Source organism: Poecile atricapillus, chromosome 4, assembly GCF_030490865.1.
Source record: "Poecile atricapillus isolate bPoeAtr1 chromosome 4, bPoeAtr1.hap1, whole genome shotgun sequence".
Taxonomy (NCBI): Eukaryota; Metazoa; Chordata; class Aves; order Passeriformes; family Paridae; genus Poecile; species Poecile atricapillus.
In genome coordinates, this window is record NC_081252.1 from 16532194 (window position 1) to 16550747 (window position 18554).

An 18554-nucleotide genomic window follows, 5' to 3' on the forward strand; every position below is an offset into this window, starting at 1 on the left:
TTTTATCCCAGTGTTATTGCTGTGAGATTAAATAGAGCACTGAGCTAAAAATGACAGCAGCTGGCTACATTCCTAGACAAAGCAATGGCTCCATGTTCAGTGGTTAAGTGCTTACTGAAATGTTAGATGCGTAATAAGGCCGTGTTCCTGATAGTGTTCATAGTCGCTTGCCTTGGTTGATTTGGTGCAACATAATCTGATTTAACTGAGGCAATTAACAAGTTGTTCGGTCACTGATTTCCCCTGCTCCCTTACACTGGGGCAGTGTTGTGAAGAGTTTCTTGCAGAGAAGTGAAGGAATTGGAAATATGCTGATGATGCTGTAATGTAAATTGCCAAGCTTCTTCTAGCTTAGAGGCAGAGGGTTGGGGTTGTATATGTGTGAGAGAGATGGGAGTGGGTCTCAGAACTTCACAGTAATAACTGTTAGTTTGCTCTGCTTCCTGTTGTGACCAAAAGGGAGAAGTGACCACCATGGTTTTGTTCTGTTTGTGGCACCTGACTGTGAGTTTGGTTATGCCTATAGATGTGCTTGATGAATTGTTTATGCAGTCCCTGATAAAGCGTTACAACAGTGCAGATCTCTCTGCAGATCATCAGTCACATTGCTAGAATAAAATTGTTTGAGAATCCTTGCACAGCTCCAGTAATATTTTCTTCAACTCCTGGATGTGTTTTATTTTTTAAGATTTACTCAATTCCGCATCATTTTGGGAGACTTCAATTTCACAGAGGTTGAAGAAGCTAATCGAATTTTGGGACCCATTTATTTCACTACATTTGTGTTCTTTATGTTCTTCATTCTTTTGGTATGTACACTTTGTTTATGGGGGCTGGGTGGGTCAGTGGCTGTTTTTGCATCACTTGTCCTTTGATTCCTCCTGCTTTTTCTGATAATGGTGAGTGTATGGCTCATGAAGGGGCCTGACTGCTACATGGCTGGTCACTACATTCCTTCCTTTTTTTCCTTGTTTAAAATTTATTTGCATTGTATGTTTGTTGTCATTCTCATACAGTGCTCCACATTGTGTTTTTTTAAATTTATTATTATTATTACTAATTTTATTTCTAAAATCTGAATAGTGGCTGGTTGGCAGACACAGCCAGGCTGTCTCTTCCGGTGCAAAGTAGCTGTACTGTTCTATGCAGTCTCTTAGTTCATAAAGTGCTCTAATGTGTGGCTGGCTGTGTTTACAACAGCCTTGTTCTTGTATGCCACACACAGCTTTGCCTGCTGCGAGAGCATGGTTCTTCAGCAGTCTTGTATCATCATAATTTTTAATGTTATTTAGTAATCCTTATACTTAGTGCATCTTTTTATTACTATTTGAGATGAAGAGGAATGGCATTCACATTTTATTTGTGGGAAAAGACTTCATCTTGGATGTTCACTAGTAAGGAAGCAGAGAATTTTAAGTGTTTCTTGAGAAATTTAAGTGTTCAGTGAGATGAACCAGGATTCAGTGGGAAAATAACACATGCATCACTATGTGCCAAAGGTTCACATAAAGCAGGTTTCCTGTTTGCTTTGTAGCACCTCACACATTCCAGAGGAACAGTATAGTGTCCAGCAAGGGGGAAAATTATCTTTTTTTCTAAGGGACAACAGAAAAGCACTGGAAGGCAAAGTCAGAGCAGGTTATCCAAAATATTTACTGTAATTTGTGTGGTTTTTAATATCTGTATAGCCTATCATTTAGCCTGAATGAAATGTTGTTGATGCAAGTCCCTTGAGAGCAGTCTGAGACCTGGAAATTAAGTTAGGGAAGATGGGCAGAAAGCACCAACTCTTAAAGTTGGGCAAACTAGCGGCAAAAAATAACACAACAGTGAGTTGTCGAGTTACCTCTTACTTCTCTGGTATCGGGCGTGAATGCATAAAGATACAGCACTGAAAGATTGTTCCAAAGCACATTTTTTATGTCCATGAGGAAACAGGGGATAACACTGCCTTTCTACATTGAACATGCCAGTAAATTTAGCAACTCTTTTTAAATGTGAATATGCAATTTGCAATTCAGTCAAGTTTACTCCATGTCCAGCAGGAACCTTTCAGTAATGATAGCATGGTTTGATTAATTACAGGCTTGGCACAGGGTTAGTGAGACTAATATTTTCTCCTTTCGCTGAGCAAGAAAGCTCTTCTCTTGATGCCGTAAGTGCCAAGTGCCTGATTTTAAGCTTTTTGATTTTATCTTTAGTTTGAAATGCAAGCACAGCTGTAACTAGATAAAAACCTTTTGTTTGTGCTGGTTATTACAGGATGAATAGCTAACTTGATTCTTCAGGCATTTTTGTTGCCTGGATTAATTCACAGCTGTTACCTATGTAAGTTTGGCCTTGCAGGGTTTACTGCCACTGCTGTGTGTAGCTGTGAACCCTCTCTGGAAAGTAATTCTCCAGTTACGTTAATAACCAGTGATGTTGGTTAAGATTTGTTACACTGCAGCACATTATATTTCAATATCAAGCTCTGGATGTTAATTTCTTTTTAAACAGACCACCATTTTCTTCTGGTCTTTTAAAACGAAATTCATGTAAAGGTTTGCACAAGAAGGTCATAGGAGTAGTAGGACTCAGTCTTGTTGAAATTTGTAATTTCAACATTTTTGTTTTCTCTTATGAACAGAACATGTTTTTGGCCATTATCAATGATACCTACTCTGAAGTCAAATCAGATATGGCACAACAGAAGGCAGAAATGGAATTGTCTGACCTTATCAGGAAGGTAAATGTAATGTTTTGTTTGTTTGACATCTTATTCCTCACACCTGAACTTATTTCATAAAATGCTATATAAACTGTACAAAGTAAAGCTGGCAGCAGCTGTTGAGAGTACACATCTCAGTTAAAATAAATTAATCTATCTCAGTTAAAATAAATTAATCTGAGCTGAGTGTAAATTAAGTGAGTGAAAACTACCCATCACAATGTATTTCAGTCATCTGAGACTTTAGCTTGAATGAACATGCTGAGCACACTGAATGAGATTGTACAGTAGCTGATTTCTGTAATCAATAAAATTATTAGAAATTTCACTTCATGAGAAACAACAAAATTTTACTTTCTCTTTTAGGGCTATAACAAAGCCATGATCAAACTTAAATTGAAGAAAACTACTGTTGATGACATTTCAGAAAGTCTGAGACAAGGTGGAGGAAAACTCAACTTTGATGAACTCCGGCAGGATCTCAAAGGGTAAGGGAGTTTTTACTTCTTACCTTGAATAGTATCCACAGGGACATGTGATGCTAACTTTTTGATGTGATTTTCCTCTAGCAGAAGTGCACTAATGTGGATAAAGACACACACCAGAGTGTTTTTCTCTGCCCTATGGCTGGTGCTGGCATTCCACACCAGAGAAAGGTTTTGGAGCTCTGGGGCCCAACCTCCTTGAATTTCTGTGTTTTGGGGAGGAAAAAAACCAGAAATCTCAGGAAGCAGAGACCTAAGGCCTTTGAGGAAATGGTAATGTTTCTGTCAGACCACTGCAGCAGTTTGTGGACAGTCAGGAGTCCAAGGCAAGGGCACAAATCAAGGAAATAGAGAAGGGAGTTGTGAAGGAGAAAGGTTCAATATAGGGATGATTGGTGTTTTAACTAATGAAGGGTAAGGACTGAGGGGTTTTTATCAATGTTGTGAATTTATAGGCAATGCTGGAAATCTGTCTGAAGTGAAATGTTTTCTAATACACAAAGTTCTTTCAGCATCTGAAACATGGAAAGTAAAGGAAATGCTTTCGCTGCCTTTTTAGGAAGGGCCACACGGATGCAGAGATTGAAGCAATATTTACCAAATACGATCAGGATGGGGACCAGGAATTGACAGAGCATGAACATCAGCAGATGAGAGATGATCTGGAGAAAGAGAGGGTGAGCTCAGCATTAGGAGTGGGATGCCACCAGCACTGTCTGCCAGTCTGCTCCCTGTGCTGGTTTCCTGCCTCAGAAAAATCCTCTTGTCTCCATTCACTTTTGCTGCCATTCCTGGCTGAGCAGAACATAAAAAGGTGCAGGGGAGCTGATAGAGGAGAGGAGCTCTTTGACCTTGACACCACCATCCCCCATGTACAGGTGAAAGTTTTTACATCTTCTTCCTCTCTCTGGCTTTCACAAAGGAGGATCTGGACCTAAATAGGAGTTCTCTGCCACGTCATCTGAGCAGCCGCAGCTTCCTCCGGAGCTTGGATGACTCCGAGGAGGATGAGGATGAAGACAGTGGACACAGCTCCAGGAGGAGGGGCAGCAGCTCTAGTGGGGTTTCCTATGAAGAGTTCCAAGTGTAAGTTTATCCTTCTGAAGGGGACAAAGCTGCATCTTGGTTTTTGGTTGTTTGTTTTGCTTTTTTTCGTTGTGGGTTTTCTTCCGTGGTACAGTATTCTCCATGTAGTATTCTCTCCTTGATATTAATCATATTATTAATCAAAGCAAGTGTATGATTTTCTTGCACATAAGTCATTCCTTTTAGTAGCTTTCAAGTAATAGCTGAACTGGAAGTGCCTTAGAGAGCCTCATGGGAGTTGGTTAGAATATAGAAAATCAGAATAAACAAAAAAAAAAAAACAAAACCAAAAACAAAACAACAAAACAGCAACAAAACTCCTGTCCTTAAATCCTTGTCATTGAAAAGGGTCATGTTACAATAATGCCAGAAAATACTTTTCTGTTTTTTTTAGTAAACCCCTGAGTTTATTTTAGGTTCAGTGAGAACTTTAACAGTTGTTTTTAATAAGAATAATTTACTCGTGAGTGTATATTTTATCCAAAGTGATAGATCACCATATTAATTAATTACAGCAACACTAGCTGAATGAAGAATTGTGTAACTGGAACCAACAAATTTTCGTGATGATGTCTTAAGAGCAGTGAAAGCAGAGTGCAAGATGTACTTTTTTTCCCCATGTGCTTTTCCCATTGTACTTTCTTGCTCTGGTGTACCTTGTCCCTGCTGGATGGTAGGACTGGTTTGTGGGAAGTCAGAGGCATGCTTGGATAACAGTAGTGTATCATCTTTGCTCTGTGCTAGAACAGTGTTGACTGAGCAATGTCCCAGTCACTGAAGCTTCCACTTGTTGCCCTCAGACTCATGAGGCGGGTGGATCGCATGGAGCATTCCATTGGCAGTATTGTCTCCAAGATTGATGCCGTTATTGTGAAGCTGGAAGCCATGGAGAGGTCCAGGCTAAAAAGAAGAGATGTGTTGGGAAGGCTGTTAGATGGAGTGACAGAGGTAAGAAACTCACTCTCTGTGGTCTGGTCACAACCTGCATGTCTTCCTTTCTGTTGGCACTTCTTCCTACTGCCTGGCTTGGCAGGATTGAAGGAGTGGTGGTAGAGAGGAGGTGGGTGCTTTGGCAGTGGGCAAGTGATTTCAGTTAAGTGTTAGGAAAACATGAAATTTAAAACACAGAATTTTGGCAACATGATTCAAGATTCAGATATGGCAACATGTCTTACAGCAGGCCTGTGTCACCATTTAAACCTGTGATCTGAACAGCAGTGGTGTTCAGTAGTTGCTGAAGCAGCTTCTCCATCCTTTGGTGTCTGTTGGGATTAATGCAATATTTTTTGTGGACTAGTCTGTTAGAGTCTAGGGATCCAACCCAGTCTGCTCTTAGTCTCCTTTGTTGCTTCTGGAACTGTGTATGGCAGATGGGAGCAGGACTTCTGTCACCAGGGTAACCTGACTTCTACTGCTTCTCCTTTCACACTCTCTTTCCTGAGGGCTCTTTGGAAATGGCCAGTGGGACAAATGTGTTATTTCTGTAGATGCTAAAATCTGTCAGGTGGAATACAAGTTGTGCTTTCCTGTAGCAGCGTGGCAAATGGATATTGTTACTGTGTCTCTTGAGAAAGCCACTTGGGTTGGCACAGACAGTCACTGTATCCAAAACTCACAGGCACACCATGGGTAAGTCAGCCAAGAAAGAAGAAAGGGTCTCCTGTATGGTATTCCAGAGAGATTTATTGCAACCCCACCAAAGTGGTCCAGTGACAAAAGACCAAGACTTCCTGCCATGTCTCAGGTTAAGTACAGGGTCAGGGGCCAATAGACAAGGGGCACAGGGGCAAGGCAAAGGTCACTGACCTATAGGGGATGAGGTAAATTTACCTAGTGTTGCACAGAACCATGGGAGAAGCGTCTTCCCTCATCCTAAGCAGTCAGGCTTTCTTGAAGCCTGTGGCAGACTCTTCCAAGACATATGCCCAGGAATTACCCTAGTAGGCTCAAGGGCTTCCTCAGCTCCCCTAATAACATCTTATTAAAAAGGCTTCTCTGATGGATTTATGCAGACACTTAACTAAACTGGAGAACATAAGTAACATGATAAGAACCACAGCAAAAATCCACAAAATTCCCTTAACTAAAGATGAAAACCATCCTGTCAACCCCCATTGTCTGAAAGGTTCATTGACCCAGTCTAGGTTTTCTACTTTTATGTCCTTTGCTTGTTTACTTGTTCCTTCAGTTTCTGAAGTTTCAGATGGATGGATTTTGAGCGTGAGGAGAGGTTGAAGCAGCACATCCCCTCAAAGTCCTGGCAGCCAAGTCCATGGGCAAGCAGTAGGAAGTCTGTTGCAGCTTGGTTTTGTAGAGATGTGTGCCTGGTGGTTTCCTCATTCCTTTAAAGATCGCTCAGGGCAGCAGATGTCACACTGGCCTGCTTGCTAAGCCCACACCCCAGGTGATTTAGCTCACCAAGGGCTTTAGCTGTGGCTACCCAAGGGAGAAACAGGGAGGCCACGACTCACTTTCCTGTGTTCCAGTTGTAAATTTGGCTGTCGCAATTTTCATCAAATTCAGAATAGGATCTCTTCTGGCATATCAATTTGTTTCTTTGTTTCCAATTATATAATAATGTGATATTTGGAGTGAGGGTAGAAAGCTTGCCAAGGCTACAGGGACCCCCCTGGAGATGTGAGGGGACCGTACTCGGTCACCACAGATAAGAAACATTCCCTGGGGCAACACTTTGGGGTGGAGAGAGGACACAGAGAGTGTGTGGCTGGTGTAATTACACCAATTTAAATTATTGTAGCCTTTGTTAATTGGTGATATGCCTTTTCTGTACCTGTTTTTTGCCTGATCAGTTTCTGGTCAATGTTGACTTGGTTGTTTAAAGTAAAATTTGACACAGTGTATTACTTTGGAGGACCCCAACAAGTCTAGTTCTTGGGGTTCCTCTGGAGCATTTGGCAGAATCTCTGTCTACTCCTCCCAAGTGTCTACTGGATTGGGCTTCTTACCTCTGGTGTGCAGGAGTTCTGAGTTGGTGATGGGCCAGTCATCTGCTACCAAGGGAATCCCTCCCAGACACGTGGAGAGTGGGTTTTCTATGCCCATGGACATGCACAGATTGTCTTGTTATAAAGTCTTGGCTAGTGTGACCCAGATGTTCTGATGGGCCTGAGGGACTCACCAGCTGATGAAAAGGTGAGGAGCATCAAAAATCTTATATAGAGCATTTGGAGGTCTTTTGTGGCTGAACACATGACAGGAGACTTAGGGGTGATGAGCTGATACATGAATTTGAAAAAATGGGTTTTTAGACTTGTATAATTTTAACAGCTTTCTATGTCTTTTCATCCTGTTCCCTTAATTTGTACTGTAGAAGGGGGGTGGGAGGAAAAAGGGAATAACACTATAACAAACGAAAAAGAGGGGTAACAATGCAACACAATTTGTGAGTAGAACCTATTAGACAGTCTCATTGTTCTAATAGGTGGAGCTGCAGAGGGTCATCTTTTTGACAAACATATGCCCTTCCCTTCCCTCTCCTCCACACTACTCAAGCCTGGTCTCTCTGCTTTCTCTGAGGTGCTGGGGAAGTGTCTCTGGGTTTTGGTGTTTTGATGTACAGTTTGACACTTCTGCCTGGAATCCATCTTGGGCCAGATCCTGTAGACACGCAAGCATGCCCTCTTCTCCATTTTATTAATGGAAAGGGGCCCATGATTTGCTTGGACTTGGGGTCCTTGATCAGTACAGGTGGCCTCTCTGTAATCTGAGCTCCGCTGGTGTTTGAGAAGTGTCTGACTACAGGGGGATTCAGCTCCATAAATGAATTCCTAAGCAAATTGATTATGTAAAGGGCCTTACACAATCTTTCTACACTTGGTAACATTTCCACCCCCCATGCTGCTGATCAAGGACTCTTTTAAGGGTGTGGTGAGCCCTCTCTACAATATTGACCTGTTGGGGAGTGGATATGCCAGTGGTGTGTTTGACCCCCCCATAGGTTTGCAAGCTGTTTGAATTTCTGGGAGGTGTAAGCAGGGCCATTGTCTGTTTTTACAGCCCAAGGAAGGCCTAGGGTAGAAAATGCTAGGAGAAAATGTTTAATAACGTCTTTGACCTTTTCTCCTGTGTGGGCTGATGCAAATACAGCTCCAGATAATGTATCAATAGACACATTAATATATTTAAGTCTCCCAAAAGAAGCATAATGAGTAACGTCTGTTTGCCACAGCTGTAAACTCTCGAGGCCCTGGGCATTAACCCTGGTCCCCATAGATGGCACAGCAAAGTCCTGGCAATGGGGGCAGGAGCCCACAATTGCTCTCACCTGCTCCCTTGTGATTTTAAACATTCAAACAAAGTCTGGCATGTTCTGTTGGAAGAACTGGTGGCTCAGTTTTGCCTGATTGAAAATGTCTGGCAGGGTGGTCTGCACTGCAGTGGTCAGTGTATCTGCTCTTCGGTTGCCCTCTGTAATTGGTCCTGGGAGGTCAGTGTGTAACCTCACGTGCATAATGTGATATGGTTGCTCTCTGTGGGAGAGGAGGTAAACCAGCTATATAAGTTTCGATTTGATATCTCCTTTAACAAAGAATGGTCTGCTCTTTCAGCTATTCCAGCAACATAGGCTGAATCAGTAACAAGATTTAAGGGTTGTTTGAACTTCTCAAAGGCTCTGACGACAACTGCCAATTCTGCTATTTGTGGAGATCCTTGAACAATCTGAGTATCAGACTCCCACTTTTGAGTTGTCAGGATTTTTCGAAGTCAAAAATGACTTGTGGGATCTTCTAGAGCCATCAGTAAAAACAGTGCCTTTAAAGGAGTTCTACTCCTTAATGATTTTGGGACTAAATTAAAACACACATTGAGTAGTTTGTATTTTGGTAAGTGGATAGAGATTTGACCTGGGTAGCTGTCAAGAGTGAACTAGAGATGTTCATTGGTGTGGAGCAAAGCTTCCAGTCTACCTAATGTCAGTGGAAGGTAAATACATGTGAACTCACACCCCACTAGGGTTGTGAGGTGTGCTCTGGCCTTTATAATGAGTTTGAGCCATCAGCTCCTGGAGTGTTGTGATGGTCTTATTTGGTTGATGTGATTGAAACACCCACTCTGATTAAAAGCTGGTCCTTCAGAGTGGGGTCCCACTGGAAAATGAGCCCATGAAATTTGGGTTACTTACCCCAGATGACAAGCTGGAAAGATAGGGTAGGATCAGTGTGGTGGGCCTGTCTTGTGGATAGTGCCTCTGATACCTTTTGGATCACTACCTGGGCTTCAGGTGTGATAGTTTGAGGCGAGTCAAGGTCATCACAGCCTCAAAGGAGGTTAAAAAGGGGTGCGAGGTTCTCAGTTGTGATCCCTAGCAATGGACAGACCCAGCTAATGCTTCCACACAACTGGTGTAGGTCTCTCAGGGTTCTTGGGTTGTCTTTGAGCTGCTGGGGCATGATAGTCCTTTTGCTGATCCAGAGTCCAAGGTAGGTCCACGGGCAGGTGCACTGAATTTTCTCTAGCAGTCTCAAATCCTGCACCTTCAATGGCTTGAATAATCTTTTTGATAACAGTCTCCAAATAATAGTCAGTCTCAGTGCAAATTAAAATATCATCCATATAGTGCAAAATTATAGCTTCAGGGAATATCTCTCGGCTGGGTGAGAAAGTGCGGGCAACAAACATTTGGCAGATAGCTGGAGAAATTTTCATAGCTTGGGAAAGGGCTTCCCATTGATATCTTTTTAGAGGGGCTTGCCTATTAATTGATGGGATGGAAAAAGCAAATCTTGGGGCATCTCTGGGATGGAGAGGGATGTTGAAAAAGCAATCTCTAATATCAACAACTGCAAATTTCCACTTTCTTGGGAGCATTGAAGGTGAGGGCAGTCCAGACTGCAGAGAGTCTGTGTCCTCAATGACTTCATTGACTTTTCTGAGGTCTTGCAAGAGTCTCCACCTGTCTTTGCCTGGTTTACAAATGACAAAGACAGGGGTATTCCAAGGGCTTGTGGATGGAATTTTTATGGCCTTTGGACAGCTGGTCCTGCACGAGGGATTGGAGCGCCTTCAACTTTATTTCTGAGAGGGACCACTGGTCCATCCACACTGGTTCATCAGTTTTCCATGTGAGTGGAGTAGTGGGGTGCTCCACAGTGGCCCCAGCTAAAAATCCTGTGGTGGTGAAGAGAGTTCTAGCTTTGCCCCCCATTGAGACAATATGTCTCTGCCCCATAAGGTGGTAAGTGCTCTTATAACAAAAGGTCTTACAGTGGCAATTTGACCTTCAGGGCCTTGAACAAGAATAGGGCATTTGCTCTGCATGGAGGTGGCAGCTCCTCCAGTCCCAGAGATGACTCCATTGGCTGGCACTTGTTCCCAGGCCTGTGGCCACTCGGAGCGGGCGATGACAGTGACATCTGTTCCAGTATCTGCCACACCTGGAAGATAAACTCTGTCTCCTTTGTTAAACAAGCTACACTCTATAAGAGGTCTGTCAGGGCCCACCATCTCTGCCCAAAAAGCCATGGGGTTTTCTGGTAGAATATCAGTCCAAGTGGGTATGAGAAAAGCTTAGGCAAAAAACAGGGTGGGTCTACACATATAACAGTCATAATAATCTCATCCCTTGGTCCCACAGTTTGTACCTCTGGAAGTACATGTAAACTGTCTGGTCCAGTAATAGAGTTCCCTATAATTAAAATGTCCCTTGGTTCATCAGGAGGTCCAAATTTACCAGTTGGAATTTGGTGCATTTCTTCGTCATCAAACTGGATGGAAAGGTTGCTTACCAGCACGTGTTGTGTCCCTGCCTGAACTTGTTGGTAAGCCTCGGAGAGTCTGAGTTCACTCTCATAGTAGGTGTCATTGTAGATGATGTCTTAGCACTTTGGCTCTGTGGGATGGTGGGCAGGGAGGAACAGAATGGCCTGGCATTTGGTGTCATAGCACAGGGCCGCCCCATACTCGGCTGGAAGTTTTTTGGATGTCGCTGGTGAGATGGATGAGGCTGGACCTGCTGGTGATATTGGAACTGGGGACAATGTTTAAAATGTTCTTTACACTCCAGACATGCAGTGGAGGGACAAGTGGAAGGGTGTTCTTGTAAAAAGTCTTTATCACATTTCACCTTGAGCTGGCCCAGTTCACCACAATTAAAGCATCTCCTATTTTGTTTATTCTGTGCTACAAAAGCATCAGCTACCCCTCTTCTGACTGCCAGGGCTACTATTTGTTCTGTAGTTGTGAGATGGGTGCAGCCTTCCACCATTTGTTTAATGGTGGGTTCTGGTTCAGGAGGGAGTGTTCTTATGATTTTTTTGCATTCTACATTAGCACTGGACACTGCTAGTTTGTTAAGCCACTCCTCTTTACCTTTGGACAGTCAATTTGTTTATTAATAGTGTCCTTTAGTCTGTCTATAAATTTAATAAATGTCTCATCAATGCCCTGGTGAATGTCAGAGAAACTTTGTTGTGGGGTGGTGCCATCTGGTGTTTGGAATAAAACATTTTGGGCAGCATTTTTAATGTCCTCCAGAACTGCTCTGGGGATATACTGTGCCTGCTTTTGGCTTATCAAACTTGTTATTTCCACTTAACTGCTCTAAAGTCAAGTGAGCCCAAAGCACATTTATCAGTGCTTTGATAAATAAAAAAAAATTTTTTTAATAAAAAAAATGTTTCTTTTTTTTCCAAATTGCTTCCCACACGAGAAGCTCTGTGGGTGAGAGGAGAGGCATAAGATGTTTCAGATCATGTGGCACGAGCACATGATTAGAAAAACTTAATTGCAAAAGGTTCTAAAAATAGGGCGATCTCCTCCCATAATCTTTACATGCTTTTACATAGTTATTTTAATTTGCCATATAGAATTAACTCCTACTTTGGGTGTTTTCCTCTTTTAAGTGTAACTGGGGCTGCTACAATTTGCAACTTTCCAGCTATATCCCAACTCCCTTTCCCGGCTGCTTGCTTCCATAAGTCTGCCCAGTGATCTAGAATCGCTATCCAAATCTGAGGAATCAATGCCTTCCTCCGGAGAGGAGGGAGCTGTGCTGGCATGGATACGGAAGCGCTGGCTGGCAGGCACCACCCTGTGTTTGGAATCTGTAGTACCTAAGATGGCTACCTTCCAGTCCTGGCCAGCTTCACTTCTGGTTCCTACGCTGGGAGTGCAGGAACTGGGAGGGGCCAGCTTGGAGGAGGCGGGGTCTGTGCAAGGGAGGGGTTTTCTGGTGGAAGGGGCAGGGCCTGGTGTGGGGGCGGTACCCAGTGTGAGGGGCCCGGAACAGGGGAGGAGGAGGAGGGTCACATGTGGCTAAGGTGGGAAAACAATCACACCAGGTCATTCAAAATGGTGGATCTGTCCACGAGGCTGGCGCCATTTTGAAAATAGAAGTGAATGGAGGAGCTGTGCACATGGGTATAGGAAAGGGGTTAGGTTGGAGCCCAGGATGGCACTTTCCTAGGTGGAAACCTGGGTGTTTCATCCCTGGAAATAAAACAATTTACTATGGGAACTGTTTCCCCATTAGTCTGTGGAAGTACTCAAGTGATATTAGACTTTCTTATGGTTGTATAGGGTTTTGCCTACACTGCTGCTGGGAAACTGCGTTCCAGCTCGTGTCTTTTAATTTGTTTAGGATGAAAGACTGGGCCGGGACAGTGAAATCCACAGGGAACAAATGGAGCGGCTGGTGCGAGAGGAGCTGGAGCGCTGGGAGTCAGATGATACGGCCTCCCAAATGAGCCATCGCCTGGGAACACCCCTGGGACTGAACGGCCAACCTCGCTCCAGGAACTCCCGGCCATCGTCTTCCCAGTCAGATGGTGTTGATGCAGGAGCAGGAAATGGGGGGAACAACATCCATGTGTAGCTTGAGCCTTGTAGGTGATTCCAAATGTTTCAGGTCAGTATTCAGCCAGCAAATACCCCAGCGCTGTTCCCCAGCATGAGGGGATCGTTGTGATCAGACCACTGAGGCATTTTTCACAGGTGGGAAAAAATAAATATTCACTCCACAAATCCTTTTCAGACCTGTGTAAGCCATGTGTAATGCCAGCAGTGAGAGTGTCACCCTTGGAAACAAAAATGCAGGAAACTGAATAGATATCGGGTGGAGCAAAATCTACCAGGACAGAAATCTGATTCCTTAAAAATATTATTGGGAACATTTGCACGAGGGCAGCAAGCTTCAGACAAAATAATAAGCAGTGGCTGGCACACTCAAAGGCTATCAATTTTCTGCTTCCTCTTGGAAAGTACAGTTTTTAAAGGCTTTTAAAAGCAAATTTTAAAATAATATGACATCAGATTGTCTTATTCACTATAACAGCTGACAGATAAAACAGCACTTTTTTTTTTAATATGACTTTTTACTTGTCTTTCTGAGTTATTCATGGTATACTAATATTTTACTTAATTTAAAATATTATTTTTTTCCTGTTTTGAGAGGTACATTTCTTTAGGAAGAAGAAAGTGCATTTAGTTTGTGCAAGTTTAAATTACATCATTCTGTGGTAGAAACTGAATGCATTTCGGAAGACATATTTGAGCTGTTTCTTCGCACCCAACTAACATAATAATTTTCAACTATATTGCAAAGTGCCCATTTTTTAATGCTATGTTTTAATGATTTAAGTGTTTCTTGGATAAACATTCCAGAGCTTCTTAGAGAAATACAGCTACTTTGCAGAAAATATATTATTTAAAAACACACAAAATTGAAAAACACTAAGTTTTCCTTGGATGTGACAGAGAAAGGGGCAGAGGAGTTTCTGACAGTTGGGAAAATCTGATCTTGTGCCATGTGAAGTTCTAATCACATTTTAACTATGTGGTCTATATTTACATTTAACTAAACTATTGTAAAATCATTAGGTACATTTCTACATAGACTTTTCTACTGAGGTGCAACACAGGATTCCTTTGGGGGTGTTTGTAGTATAATCACTGATTTTTAGTATTTAATTCTTTCTGCTTTGTGTCATAGAAGCTTTATTTTTGAAAGGACGTACAACATTGAAATTCTGTTGTTTTCGTATAGAGAGCACTGAGGCAGTGTTTGGAGTTTTGCCTAGCAATGTGTTTCCATATGTGGAATGCTGGTTTAGGAGGGAGGCTGTCAATTGTGCCTTTTTTCCTGAAGATGACAGTTGTCTGGTATTTGAAGACTGGTGAAAAAGATAATGGAAAGCTACATGATCAACCACATCTCAGCTATTACTAGGGTATATAGAGGAAAAAAAGGCCAGTTTGACAAAGTATAAGTAGCATTTGTTATGTTGGTGCCTTCTGTTTCAACAAGCAGTTTTTATCTCTTCACTCCTGTGGGAGTTCTGCTTAGGCAAAGCTTCCATGTTCCATATATCCTTGCAATGGCATTGCCTGGATGAGCAGTGGCTCAGAATGCCTTTCCTCTAACCAGGGAACTTGCTAAAACTAAATAGAATTCACGCCTTTCCATTTTTAACTTTGTGAGAAGCCAATACACGCAGAAACCTAATTAATGTAAGGTAGAAGAGGCGGAAATTCAGTATTGGAATTTCATAGTAGCTGTGTCTCAGGACCAGAATTATGTAGGAGAACAAATTGTGGTTCTTGTGTGGGTTATTTTGTCCTGTGTTGGGAAGAAATTCATAGCCTTTCACAAGAGTCCTCATAAGCTTGCCAAAACAGTGCACAGCAGAGTGGGTAGGGTATTTGTGTGGAATGAGGACATTCAGATTAAACTCTCTTTTGCCTTGATTGAAGGGTTTAACACCTCAGAAACCTTTCTGAAGAAAGCTTTTCAGTGTTGAACTGCATTTCTGACTGTAAACAAACAGACCAAAACGAAACACCAGCTGTACACATGGCCAACTGGTGTGCAAGGAAAATAGAAAATACAATACCAAAGAAATTTAAATATATAGAGCCTTGTCTTTATATTCATATCCAAAATGTGTCTTTCAAAATGTAAATTCAGTCAGTTCACCTTTCATTTGTACCAAATGTTTATTATGAAAATGTTTGCATTAATAGTTTTATTTGTTGGGGTGTATTTATGTAACGTATCATTACTTGATAACAAACTTCATCTTGAAGTGCAATAAGTTTCCGTGGGGTACCCATGTATGTTAACACTTAAGTAGGTGCAGTAAGTGCATTACCACTTGACAAATGTTGCAAACATTTTATTGATACATTTTTCAGTTTTAGATTATAATATCATTTGTCACTTATTACAAAGGTACAGTTTTTTGCATAGTAATGTACAGTGTTTGGTCTTATTAGGAAGCTGTTAATTATGCAAGTCTTCTATAATGATCAAGAATGTATTGATCTGTAAAAATGAGCACTTTACTTCCTAATAAACATTTCATATAATCTACAAAGCAAACGTTGTGCCTACACTTTTTTTTTTTATAATGGAACACGAAGAATCCTATATTTTATTTGTCTTATTTTATCTCATACCTTATTCTCACATTACTTAATAAAGAAAGTAGAGGGTGAACACAGAGGACTGAGCTGATCCTACTGCTTCTTTGCCCAAACAATCATTTTTTAACACACTTTATTTCAGGTTTGTATTTCTGTAAACGCACAGGTCTCCTTTCTGATATTTCAGGTAGCAGCTCCCGCTACAAATAACTGTCTCTTCATTACGTGCTGCGTAATTTAAGTCTTTTTTTTTCTCTATTCCCCTTCATTTTTTCACTTGTTTCAGGAGGGAATACTGTAGCATCTGAAGGGTTTGAATAGAGCTTGGAAAGCCTAGGCTCCCATGTAAGAACCCACAGTCCTCTCTGGACAGCTGTATTAATAAAACTATTAATGAAAACTGAATGATTAATGTCAATACATCTCAGTATTTAATGAAATACATACATACTAAATTTATTAAGAATATTAAGCCTTTAGTCAGTGCACTATAGAAGTCACAATGTGTGGGAAGTGGGAACTTTATTTATTTATTTAATACTGTGTATATGCTGTAACATTGCTGATCTTGGAAGGTTTCTTCAGGAAGTGCAGTTTGATATGCATATTTGAAATAAGAGATTTTCGGAGTAAATCTTCCATGTCCACAAGCATTATTTGGATGCCTTGTATATTCCAAGATTCTTCTCCAGTAAATCTAAACAAGAAAAAAAACTTGGTGAAAAAACTGAGGAAAAGAAATAAAAAGGTTAAGATACAAGGTCTGCAAGCAATTGTCACTTGTATAACAAGGACTTCCAGGTTTTAAGCACTGATCATGCAAAATAGGTACAGAAAGGTGGAGGGACAATTTAATGGTTCAGGTGACTGACATTCGAAAGAGTTGTGTTTTGTGTCACCTCACACTGCTGCCTTAACACACACTCAACTTCTTCCAGCTTGGATCAGAGGGCTGCTACAAACATGCTGCTTAATCACCAGTAATGCTAAAACAGCAGTGGCATCACAAGTTTTCCTTGGACTGGGGCAGCTCTTCTTTGTTTCTACTCCAAGGAATACTCAGGGAGACTGAAACTGCATCCAGGAGGCAAAGAGCGGCAAACTTGTGCCTTCTGTAACAGGCCTGAATTTAGAGGAAGTGTGAGAGCAGATTTCTTGCAGCCAGGTGTTCAGGTGTTTTGGAGCAGGCCTGCCAGCAGTGGGGTGCCAGGAAGGTAACAAGAAGGGTTTTGAGATGTGGGGAGTGTACTGGGTGTGTGGCTTTCAAAAAGTCATTAGTAATAAATTAGTAAATAAATTATTTATTAGTAATAAATGCCAGAGGGCCCATCATGACAGTTTGCATCAGCCACACTTTTGCTGGTGACATTTTCACAAAAGTTGAGACCAGTAATTTAATTTGCAAAGTTGTGGAAAGAGTTAAAGATTAGCAGAGGCCCGCAGGGGACAAAATGTTTAATAAGGAATTATTCATAAAAAACAAATCAATTATATTTAACTCTTACAGAGTTAGAATTTGTTTTAATTCCTGTTCAGTTTAAAAGACTTTAGTTTTGAAAAAAAAATTTCCAGTGAGAAAAGTTAGGCTTTGTTTTCTGGGAAGTCACATTTGAGGTATTTTCAAAATAAAAACTTAACTCTGCCAAAAATGCCTGTGTGTGCTGCTCAGGCTCCTGCTTTCCACTGTTGCATGGAGAGTGGTGTGATGTAAACTCTGAGCAACACTCAAAGGAAAAGAATGCTCCTTTCAGGCTAAACCTAAAATTACAAGTTCATTCCGAAGTCTGAGGTAAGCACACTTCTGTACTGCCATCAGCTTTTCCTGGAGCCAAGATGGATGCTGTCAGACTGAGTTCCCCAACTCCCCAGTTTCAGATGTCTGTGTGCAGAAAGATGCAGCCGCAAGAAACCTTGTGCTGCAGAAAGACAGAGCTGACAAGCACTGGAAAGAAATTTCCATTTCTCTCAGTGTTCCTGTGATGTCACAGCTGTGTAATAAAGGCCAGCTGTGTTTACTGGCTTAGCTATTTCAAACAGTTAAGTGAAGAAGCAGGTTTGACAAGGGTTTTAACTGTCTTAAATGGTTGTAATTTCATGCCCAGCAAGAAGAGGAGGGAGATGTGGACTGGGAGAGGAAAAGCATTTACGTTCAGGAGACTTCTCCCTTTTTTTATGGCACTGAAAATCAGGTCAATCTGAAAGGAGAACCTATTTTTTAAAAAGAGGGAAATATTTAGGTTGAAAGAAATTGTTCATGTCTGTAAAAACCATAATCAAAGATTATTTAGCAAACACAGAAGCGTGTCACATGGAAGACCCAGGGGAGCAACTCCAGGAGTCTTTCTTGACATTGCTGTTGCATTATCAGATTATACTCTCTCCTCCTGCTATGTACCTTTTGTGTAAAAAGACAGAGCTGAACACAAAGTGAGCACTTGCACTTCCCTGAATGTTCAAGAGGTAGAAAGTTGATGCTTATAAAAATGGCACTTACCAGTTATTATGAGAAAACTATTCACCTTTTTTTTAGTTTTCCAAATTATGATGTTCTCTTTTATATCATTTGTATAAAGTGTGCAGAGAACCTGACACGGTAGCAAGGAATACTGAAATTTTTCATCCAGGAAATAAAAGTTTGAATACTTGTAGTGTTTATCAGCATCCCAGAGAAAATTTGCAAGCTGAAAATATGTAACTACAAATCCATAACAGGGATCATTTGAGGACATTTTTACTCACCTTGAATGATGCTGGTGTGTGTCCAGAAAAAATCTCAATCACATTACCTGCAGTGCCTGTCTGCAGCTATAGAGAACAGGATATTGCATCCTCAGCACTTGACTTTGTGCCCACTGGGTCAGTGGAAAAATAATCACAAGACAGGTGGCTAT

General features: G+C 41.5%; 1 protein-coding gene across 2 annotated transcripts in view; it reads left to right on the plus strand.

Moving 5' to 3' along the window:
* Positions 1-15610, plus strand: part of PKD2 (polycystin 2, transient receptor potential cation channel) — a 28885-nt gene extending 13275 nt beyond the window's left edge. The window contains exons 9-15 of one of the 2 annotated variants that reach the window (XM_058838267.1): positions 689-809; positions 2630-2728; positions 3077-3198; positions 3755-3872; positions 4118-4281; positions 5082-5229; positions 12881-15610. In XM_058838267.1, coding sequence (XP_058694250.1) covers positions 689-809; positions 2630-2728; positions 3077-3198; positions 3755-3872; positions 4118-4281; positions 5082-5229; positions 12881-13114 — 1006 coding nt within the window. In that variant the 3' untranslated portion in view covers positions 13115-15610. The remainder of the gene's footprint in view (positions 1-688; positions 810-2629; positions 2729-3076; positions 3199-3754; positions 3873-4117; positions 4282-5081; positions 5230-12880) is intronic. The other variant, XM_058838266.1, reaches the window with a different exon arrangement.
* Positions 15611-18554: the final 2944 nt, after the last annotated feature.